Source organism: Salmo salar, chromosome ssa18 (assembly GCF_905237065.1).
Source record: "Salmo salar chromosome ssa18, Ssal_v3.1, whole genome shotgun sequence".
NCBI lineage: Eukaryota > Metazoa > Chordata > Actinopteri > Salmoniformes > Salmonidae > Salmo > Salmo salar.
This window is the reverse complement of record NC_059459.1, coordinates 7,346,306-7,356,768: the sequence shown is the minus strand read 5'-3', so window position 1 is coordinate 7,356,768 and position 10,463 is coordinate 7,346,306. Positions and strand designations below refer to the sequence as shown.

Genomic DNA, 10,463 nt, shown 5'->3' with positions numbered 1-10,463 from the left:
CACTGACTGAACATTAGGCAAAGATATCATTCATTTTGAGAGATAGCAAAATAGAACTTCTACATTCAAGACAGGAGAAACAAATTGATTCAGATGATAATAAAGCAAGTTTCTATTACTTTCTTGCACATCAAGCTAACTTACAGAGTAGGTAGCTAGCTAGCCATAGGGCGTCGCCCAGGTTAGGGTTTGGCCTGGGTAGGCCGTCATTGTAAATAAGAATTTGTTCTTAACTGGCTTGCCTAGTTAAATAAAGGCTAGCCAGCTATCTTTGTAGCCATGGATTGTGCACCTTCCATTGTTTAGCTAAGTACCTAGCTATCTACAGTGCATTCGGGAAAGTATTCAGACCCCTTGACTTTTTCCACATTTTGTAACATTACAGCCTTATTCTAAAATTGATTAAATCGTTTTTTTCCCATCAATCTACACACAATACCCGATAATGACAAAGCAAAAACATGTTTTTAGCAATTTTTGCACATTTATTTAAAAGAAAACAGGAAATACAGTTACATAAGTATTCAGACCCTTTACTCAGTACTTTGTTGAAGCACCTTCGGCAGTGATTACAGCCTCGAGTCTTCTTGGGTATGACACTACAAGCTTGGCACACCTGCTGCAGAGATGGTTGTCCTTCTGGAAGGTTCTCCCATCTCCACAGAGGAACTCTGTCAGAGTGACCATCGGGTTCTTTTTCACCTCCCTGACCAAGGCTCTTCTCCCCCGATTGTTCAGTTTGGCCAGCTCTAGGAACAGTTTCGGTGGTTCCAAACTTCTTCCATTTAAGAATGATGGAGGCCACTGTGGTCTTGGAGACCTTCAATGTACCCTTCCCCAGATCTGTGCCCCGACAGAATCCTGTCTCGGAGCTCTACAGACAATAACTTCGACCTCATGGCTTGGTTTTTGCTCTGACATGCACTGTCAACTGTGGGACCTTATATAGACAGGTGTGTGCCTTTCCAAATCATGTCCAATCAATTGAATTTACCACAGGTGTACTCCAATCAAGCTGGAGAAACATCTCAAGGATTATCAATGGTAACAGGATTCACCTGAGCTAAATTTCGAGTTTCATAGCAAAGGTTCTGAATACTTATATAAATAAGGTATTTCCGTTTTTATTTTATTAAATGTTTAATGTAAAACAAAAATTGGAAAAAGTCAAGGGGTCTGAATACTTTCCGAATGCACTGTATACACCTAGCTAGCTGGTTGATGTTTTCCTTTTGCAACCAGGGCAGAGGAAAGCAACATTGACCTCCACATTTGCTGTGTACATTGATATGATATCCATAGTAAATGAAGCACAAGGGAACTCATGGGCACCCTTCACTTTTTCACTTTATTTAAGGGGGAAATTCACCTTAAAATGTTTTGTGCAACTGACTTAAAGTTAAGGAAACTTTAAGGGGAAAAGATAAAGGGGAAATTAACTGAAGATGTCTTATGCGACCAGGCCCAGGACAGCAAAACAGGCAATGCACCTACAGGCTGAAACTAATGAAACCCAAATTAACCATATCATTTGTTGGGTATGTGTGTGAAATACCTTGTTTTTTTTTATTGAGAGAAAAAAAAGAAGAAGATTTTGCTTTCAAGTGGCTCTGTCATCTGAGGCACAAAAATAAATACTTTTCTCTGACTGAGTCATTAACATTCACTAACATTGATTTATCCCATTTCTTCTGACTGAATCTGAGGTAAATATTGTTTCTCGAAGTAGTGGATTAAAAATAAGAGGGAAATATTAAACATCTCTTACAATTTCCACAGAAGCCCTTTCTTATAAAGAAGTTGTCTACTACTACTACACATACCAGTGTTCTTCTTATTGAATATGTATTGAATAACTTTAAAAACAACCACATCACATGATCCGAAATTAACTACATACAGGTACATTTTTTTCTTATATATGGATGGATAAAGGCCTCTTATATAACCTCTATTATGCATGTCTCTTTAACACATTGATCATGAAAATGGTCTTGCAAAAAGACATTGGCACAGCAAAAGGCAACAACAATGGCTTAACATCATTGAATACATGATGCACTCAGATACCACCATCACATATAGAATGTGGTGAATGCCAGACAATACCAACACTGTAAATTAAGTAATACATGCATCGTATAGTTCATATGTGATATCTGCAGTTGAAAGGCGGGTATAGGGAGCATTGAGAGCAGCCTATTTCCACATTATCTTTGATTACGCTTCTCTCCTCTCCACTATAATAAAGCTATACAGTCATTATGAGATCTCTCTGGCCATTTCCACATTCGCTTGGCTGATCATGCTGGGCTGCTCTACTTTCTGTGGCGGGCTGTCACCCTCCATCGAGGACTCATTGACTGACCCCGATGGCCGCTCATCCAGCATCTCCAGTGCATCCAGTGTGGTTTGGACCCTCCGGACTCCGTCGCGTCGCGCCTGTCGCACGTCCACACGCCCCTCTGGGTCCACTGAGTCCAGTGCCAAAAGCTCTTTGGTCAACAGCTCCTCCAGCAGCAAGTACCTCTTATCGTTCTTCTTCCCATCAAAGCATTTCACCTCTTGCTCCAGTTTCGCCACTCTCTCCTCTATCTTTTGCACTTTAGCCAAGCCTGGGTGACACTGAGCGGCGGGTTCATTTTCTGCTTTTGGGGGCAATTCCTCCTGTGGAGCAGGAACAGCCACTGGCTCCTGGGCTTCTGGTTTCGGGGACATCTGGACTGTGATGTTTGCTGTCTGTTGCGGCTGCAGTTGCGGCTGTGGCTGGGGTTGTTGTGGAGGTTGTGGTTGTTGCTGGGACTGTTGTGGTTGTTGATATAGCTGTGGTTGCTGTGGTTGTTGGTACTGTTCAGGTTGTTGGTATTGCTGTGGCTGTTGGTACTGTTGTGGCTGTTGTGGTTTTTGGTACTGTTCAGGTTGTTGGTATTGCTGTGGCTGTTGGTACTGTTGTGGTTGTTGGTACTGTTCAGGTTGTTGGTACTGTTGTGGCTGTTGGTACTGTTGTGGCTGTTGGTACTGTTCAGGTTGTTGGTACTGGTGTGGCTGCTGTGGTTGTTGTGATTTTTGGTACTGTTCAGGTTGTTGGTATTGTTGTTGTTGTTTTGGCTGTTGGTACGGTTGTGGCTGTTGGGGGAGTTGTTGTGGCTGCTGTGGCTGTTGTTGTGGTTGTTGTGGCTGTTGGTATTGTAGTGGCTGTTGTTGATAATGTTGTTGCTGCTGTGGTTGTTGTGGTCCTTGGTACTGTTGCGGTGGCTGCTGTGGTTGCTGTGAGATCAGTGGCTGTTGACGCTGCTGTGAGTCAACCTCTCTCTGCACTGTTTGGGGATACTGAGAGATCTCCTGCTCCTGCTCCATTCTGTGGGGTGATTCTCTCTGTGGCACATGGTGGTGGACCTGGACCTGGGGAAGTACGAAGGAATTATTCATCCTGAATAAACATTATGTCAAATTTGCCAGACTGGTATTTGTGGCTATGTATATGAGACTTTTTATTTTGAAGAATCCTACTGCTGTTGGCTGACTGGCAATAGGCGTTGTGATGAGGGGGGAAAAAGGTACCTGTGGTCTCTCTGTAATGACCTGTGCCCTGAGGGGAGACTGGCTCCTTATATGCGGTGGGATATGGATGGCGGCAGTCTCGCGGTGCTGGGGAGGCACGCTCGGGGACGGGGAGGATCGCTCCCGGGAAGAGGGCGTGGCTCCATGATGACTGCTCCAGTCCTCTGGCTGCAGTCGGTGGAAGGAGGGCTGGTGCTCTGAGTAAGCCGGAAAGCGCTGGGTGTAGAGAGCGGGATTGACAGGGGCTTGTTGTGTGTGACCTCCGGCCCTCTCGTGGATCACTGGGATGGGGATGTAACCTGCCTGGAGGCCTGTGCTGCTGGGTCGCGGGGGCTGGTGGAGGGGATGGCCCTAAGGAATGGAAGTCCAGTGTGAATCATAGGAAGTACAATTGCATATTCAATATTAGAAGTAGTCTAGAAGTAGCTAGAGGTTTTGTTTGATTCCAACATCAAACACGTGTGTAACTAAACTTTCCCTGCAAATCCTCCAATGACATCAATGTATGGTTTTAGCAAATGGTAAGAGTTCATGCGCAGTAATCTCAATAGATAAAACAATCTCACCTCAGGTCCTTGTAAACTAGGCGAACAGGACATGCAGGGCTCAGGAGTAGAGCTCTCGGAGGAACCCTGCAAAGGAGATCTCGGCCTGCAGTGGAGAGTCGGGGTGGGGGAGGGTGTCCGCCCATCTGCCCGTACATTTTGCAGAGCAGTCGGCTGGATGTAGGAGAAACACGGGTGTTGCTGACGGAGGTCTGCGCCTTCATGGCAGACTGGAATTGGGATGTAACCCTGGCGGAGGGTGGGGTGCTTCATGTCCTTCACAAAGGCCTTCGGCATCTCCTGAGGACTCGGCTCTGGTGGCACACTTGGGCCATTTTGAGATAACTGGCTGACCTGAACAAGAAAACAAAGTCTGAATTGATACACATTTAGGATATGAAAATAAGTATGTGAGTGAAACTAACCCCAGAGGCAAGCAATTACTGCCAATCCATCATAAAACATTCAGTTAATGTATTCTACAAGGCTATGATGTCCAACATCCCGGAAAGATTTGTTCTTTCTTCCAAACTAAGGAAGAAAGAGCGATTTAATATCTTAGGATACTGAGATTAAAATGAGATTGATTGAAAAGAGCTGTTTGCTAGAGGCTGAAACAAATGAGTCTTCAATAGAATCTGCTCTGGCATCCAGGCTATAAGCAAACATCATTAGGTACAATGTGAAATATCCCTGGGAGATGTAAAAAGTATCACCTCCCTGGACAATTGGAAGAGGAAACTAGTTCTTATCCAATTGCAAGTATGTGCCTGTCATAAGAAGCATGCCATCACTACATGTGGATATGAAGATTATGCATTTGTTGGTTTGCTAGGCAGTATTTGCTATCATAAATCATAACAAATCATATTTATCTTGTGTCCTCATATGGGTGTCTCACAGTAGAGACAAACTACTCCATGATGCTGCCTTGGTGATCACCAGGAAAACCAATTAAGAGTGAGACACCCGACAATAGTCTCTCTGTGATATCATTACATGACCAGATTTGCTTTACCATGCAAATCTAATTAGCAATAAAGTATATTCAATTGTGAGCGATTTAAGAATACTCCAATATTTGCTTGCCCTCAGGCTACACATGTGTATTGTCACAATGTAACTTAAGTTGTCTTGAGGTCTCAGAGCACAAGCCAAATATTTCAGGGGTGCATACCACAGTCCAACAATACCAGACTCAGTAAGGCCCACAAATACAATGTTCCTCAGCTCAAATATTTAGAAAAAAGATCTAGGTATTCTTGTTTGTGGTCAGAATATAACTGGTTCACCAACAATAATGCTTTGTTGCTTTGTTGTCTTTTATGATTATGCTGTCATCTTATGCTTGCTTATATAAAGGACGTCACACTGCTTGCTTAGCAAGTATCGCTTCCAACTGATTCGGCGCAACACTGAAGGCTCGAACCCAGGACCTCTGCCTTGCTAGCACACGTGACCAGTGGTGTAAAGTGCTTAAGTAAAAATACTTTAAAGTACTATTTAAGTTGTTTTTTGTACTTTACTATTTATATTTTTGCCTACTTTTACTTCACTACATTTCTAAAGAAAATAATGTATTTTTTACTCTGTACATTTTCCCTTACACCCAAAAGTACTCGTTACATTCTGACAGGAAAATGGTCCAATTCACACACTTATCAAGAGAACATCCCTGGTCATCCCTACTGCCTCTGATCAGGCAGACTCATTAAACACAAATGCTTCATTTGTAAATTATGTCTGGCTATCGTCAATAAAAAAAAAAGGTTTTTAAATTGTGCCGTCTGGTTTGCTTAATATAAAAATAAAAAAATAAATTATACTTTTACTTTTGATACGTAAGTACATTTGAGCAATTCCATTTACTTTTGATACTTAAGTATATTTAAAACTAAATACTTTTAGACTTTTACTCAAGTCGTATTTTACTGGGTGACTTTCACTTGAGTCATTTTCTATTAAGGTATCTTTACTTTCACTCAAGTATCACCATTGAGTCATTTTTCCACCACTGCACGTGACCACCCTACTGAAGCATCTTACCAGTCGGTGCCAAGCAAAAAGCTAGCTATTCACTGGTGCAAGTGGGAACATTGCAGGCTGAGAAGTAAGCCTCACACATCCCCATGTGCTACACTTACATACTTCTACAAGGTGTGGCTCAAACTAAAATCAAACTATCCAAACTGGAAGCATGTCCTACAGACAGAGCTGAAACAACAAACTGTATGTGTGGGTAGTGCGTGACAAAGCACCAGACTCCACTGGTACATGATGCAAAATAGCCTAGGCTTAGACAAGTGGGAGCAACCCACTGAGCAAAAGTCTATATAAGTCCAGTCTGCACAGTTTAAGCGTGACAAAGACAAGTGTCCCCAAGACTATGTAGGCCCATTGGACCTACTGCATTAGAACAGTCCCAAGCTCCTCATGACTATTTAATTTGTCTGGTAATAAATCATTCAAATTAATTATGATTTGAAATAAGTACTGTGTGAGGCATAGTGTTGTACTTTTTAATTTACATCATTCCCGTTATGCTTTTTTGATACAACAACAGTAGTTATGAAACTCTGAACGACCTTTTGCCCTCTGCCATTTTGGCAGGGTCCCTGTACACTGCCAGCATAGCACCAATTGTATCTCCTGACAGCTGTGTCTTTCTAGCAGATTCTTAGTGACACTAACTTTGGACAGCAGCAAGTGTTGATCTTCCTAACGCAAGATGCCAACCTAGGGTCTGCTCTCCAACCCTTCAACACTTAAGTTGACACAGTTCTTCAGGACACAGTTTAATGGTGTAAAACCATATCACCAATTTTTGTGATTTGTTAATTGAATGTATTGTAGATTACTTGGAGCTGTTATATATGCGCAGTAGGCTACTGGAGTTGGGTGGGTGATGAACCCACCTCAAATCCCTTTTAAGGAAAAGTTTTAGTAACGGGTCTACGAAATATGAACAAACGCATTCTACATGGCCTAATAGGCTTTAAATAAACATTATGGAGATGTCCAAACACTCAAAGCCATGGCTTTACATATGACTGCAGTGCGTCATCAACCAACCAGCCACGCTTAGATCATCACACAAGAACATAACCTAACAGCCATTGCCCGTTATTAACCCGTTATAATGCATGAGGGAGAGGGCTGGAGCCTAAAAGAGACAACATTCCATTGCGTTGGCGTATATGAAGTCTAAGCAGATATCAAGTTTGAGCAGTGGCAAGTTGTAACCTATGTTTCTAAATGTTAAAGAAAAGGAGAGAGAAGTTTAGCCTACTATAAATAGAATATGCCCACTCTGTCTCCCTATAATAAAAGCCAGTGCGTATCAGAGGCAGTGACCATAATTAACCACTGAAGCGCTTGGTCGACGGCCATGCCATATACTATATATATTCTGTGTTGTGTCTGCCATGCTATCAGCAGACATTACATTTTCAATCCAACTTTCCATATCACACTAGCCCTCCCACGCTACACATCATTTTTACTAAATCCATTAGCCTACCTTTTTGACATCGTGTCTGGGGTCATTCCAGCTTGTTGTGCGATTAATGTGATCCACAAAAAAAGGCCATCCTGTCTGTGGGTCAATTTTTATTTCCCATCCTGGGGGTAGAGGGTCGTTGTTATTGGCCATATCTACCACTGGTGACTGTGTCTTCATGCTGCTCAAACTCCTTGATCCTTTATACTGTGCCATGTTATACAGTCAACGGATCCTTTAAAGATTCCGCACGGTGACGTGTGGGAAAGGGGGCTGGAAGTTTCTCGAAATAGCACCGTCAATGTTGGGATTGGGAAAAAATTGCCACCTCCAGTGTCTCGAGATTCAGGGAGAAGGTTCCAGCCTAACAGTGAGGCGATCTGGCATTTAAAGTCAGGACAGGAACACCTGTTTGTTTGTATGTATATTTTACAATTTAACGTTACGCCATAGATTCCAATAATAGCGCTACTTCACACGTGGTGGTACAATGTATTCAGCCCAGAGCGTGGCTACAGTTATAAATGTATCGTTGGTCAATGGGCGGATTCGATAAAGCTGAGCCGCCGGGAACCGGTCTATGGCCCGAGACGTGAATGTGCAAAAGCGGTGAGGGAGGAATGCACCCTTCTCAAATCGAACAGGAATCTGCGCCGCTCGGTCATGTTGTCAACAAGACAGCACGGTGCATCATCCAGAAACATAAGCATTTGTTTTTCATTAAATATATGTTTGAATCAAAATCAATCACTTTTGCATGCGAAAACACAGACTCCTACTAATTGCTCTACGTGTAATTACGTCACTTATGTTTTGAACCGATTTCACCGTGGGCTTTGAATGGGCACCTGGCTCACGACCGGGTGGCAGCCCGGTTCCGAAACGAATGCGATCAACTTTCACCTGGTGCAATACATGCCTACCAGGGCGCCCGAGACAGATTCCTCGAATCCCCTCAATGTTTATACAGTATCGCTTTAATTGACATTTTCAAAATAAAAGCCACCAATTAGGTTTATGACGTTTGACAGATGTCGGCACAACCGGGATTCCACCTTCCTCTCGTGGCTAGCGTATTTTAACGAGATGTTATAGTGTAAGACTAGCCTACTCGAGATATCAGATTGATTTTATTTTAGTGCTGACTCAAGTCCCCCTGTAGACTGCATGCGCATGTGCATCAGTCGGCTTCCTGACTCTCCGGTTAGCGCCATTTTCTTCCTCTTAGTTAGCTAGCTTAGCTACCGAATAAATACATTGATTAGGCCATCTTCTTGTTTATTTCAGCATACTCAGTTAGTCGGCATTCATACCAATCGATTTTTGAACATGGAAGACGAAAGCCACCCCAAAACGCTGTAAGTTCTCAACACAACAGCCACGACTTTGCCTCCTAGCTAGCTTGGCAATGTTAGCTAACTAACTGTTAACTAGCTAGATAACTATCGACCTCAACAGCTTCCTTATTTTAACCTCTCACTAGGCGAATCAGCATACCTTTTTCTCCCCAGTGAAACAACGGTTACAAGACTATCCAGTAGGCTGCCCAAAATATTCGTAAACTTATGCAATATTACATTGCATGGCACATCAGCTCGCTAGCTAAGTTACCCAGCTACATAGATAACTAACGTTCGCTATCTTCATGTTATTGAAATGTCCCCATCATGGCTGGGATAACGTTATAGTAGTTACCTAGCCGGCAGCTAACTAAGTCATGCCTTTCTTTAGCCGACTCAACTCCACGATTTACGAGTTGAGTTTAATGGACTAGCTTTTCTCTTGTCTGCATACTGAAGTGATGAGGAAAAGGTGTTATTTGAAAAGAATTAGCTACTTAGTATCAAGACAAGTTGATAGTTATAGCTAACTATCTACTTTGGTTGGTAAATAAATAATAGCTACATAATAATTAGGCTATAATGAATTGCAAGAAGAGTGCCTTGTCCTCGTCTTTTGTTGACTAATTAGGCCTAATCCTTAAACCAAATAACACGTTCAATCTAACAACATTTTTGTCCGATCTAGAGGCTATACAGACAGACCTTTTGTCTAGTGCCAAAAGACTCCAAGCCAAAAGGAGTTCCCTAAATGGACAGATTTTTTTTTTCTCCAGAAATGTCTTCATTGGACAGATAGGGGCACACCTTCCCACAGTCGAGAAAAATCATATTTGTGTGCTTAAAACTAAATATTTGTGTAGTTAAATTTGATATTCAATAAATAACATTAAAGCCAATATTTGATGTAACTTAACTCATCCTATCCTTGCCTATCCTTAACCAGTGGCTTGAAGTACTTAAGTGAAAATGCATTACTAAATAAGTCGTTTTTTTGGGGGGGGGGGGGTGTATCTGTACTTTACTTTACTATTTATATTTTTGACTACTTTTACTAAAATAAAATTGTTATTTTTACTCCATACACTTTCCCTGACACCCAAAAGTACTCATTACATTTATAATGCTTAGCAGTACAGGAAAATTGTCAAATTCACACTAATCAAGGAACACTGGTCATCCCTCCTGCCTCTGATCTGACGCACTCACAAAAAACATGCTTCGTTTGTAAGTTATGTTGGAGTGTGCCCCTGGCTATCCATAAATTAAAAAGATTAGCTTAATTTAAGGAATTTGAAATAATTTATACTTTTACTTTTGATACTTAAGTATATTTTTTCAATTACATTTACTTTTGATACTTAAGAATATTTCAAACTTTTACTGAAGTAGTATTTTACTGGGTGACTTTTACCTTTATATAAAATGACTCAAGTATCATTACTTTTACCCAAGTATGACAATTGGGTTATTTTTCCACCAGTGCTCCTGAGATCACTAATTTGCCCCATCTTTTCC

The 10,463-nt window shown here is 41.8% G+C and overlaps 2 protein-coding genes across 5 annotated transcripts in view; one reads left to right on the top strand and one right to left on the bottom strand.

The window, feature by feature from the left end:
• Positions 1 to 1,329: 1,329 nt before the first annotated feature.
• Positions 1,330 to 8,569, bottom strand: bag3 (BCL2 associated athanogene 3). Of its 2 annotated transcripts, none has more exons than XM_014153934.2 (4): positions 7,627 to 8,569; positions 4,128 to 4,460; positions 3,562 to 3,912; positions 1,330 to 3,402 (listed from the first exon to the last, which is right to left on the bottom strand). In XM_014153934.2, exons 1-4 carry the CDS (start codon positions 7,819 to 7,821, stop codon positions 2,263 to 2,265), a joined length of 2,019 nt encoding a protein of 672 aa, XP_014009409.1. In that variant the 5' UTR covers positions 7,822 to 8,569; the 3' UTR covers positions 1,330 to 2,262.
• Positions 7,910 to 10,463, top strand: part of tial1 (TIA1 cytotoxic granule-associated RNA binding protein-like 1) — a 28,199-nt gene continuing 25,645 nt past the window's right edge. The window contains exon 1 of one of the 3 annotated variants that reach the window (XM_014154268.2): positions 7,910 to 8,023. Coding sequence is in view for 1 of the 3 variants with exons in the window: in XM_014154267.2 (XP_014009742.1) it covers positions 8,935 to 8,963 (29 nt within the window). In the remaining 2 variants the exon portion in view is untranslated. Of the gene's footprint in view, positions 8,024 to 8,662; positions 8,964 to 10,463 lie in introns of those variants that run through there. The other 2 variants (XR_006760314.1, XM_014154267.2) reach the window with 2 other exon arrangements.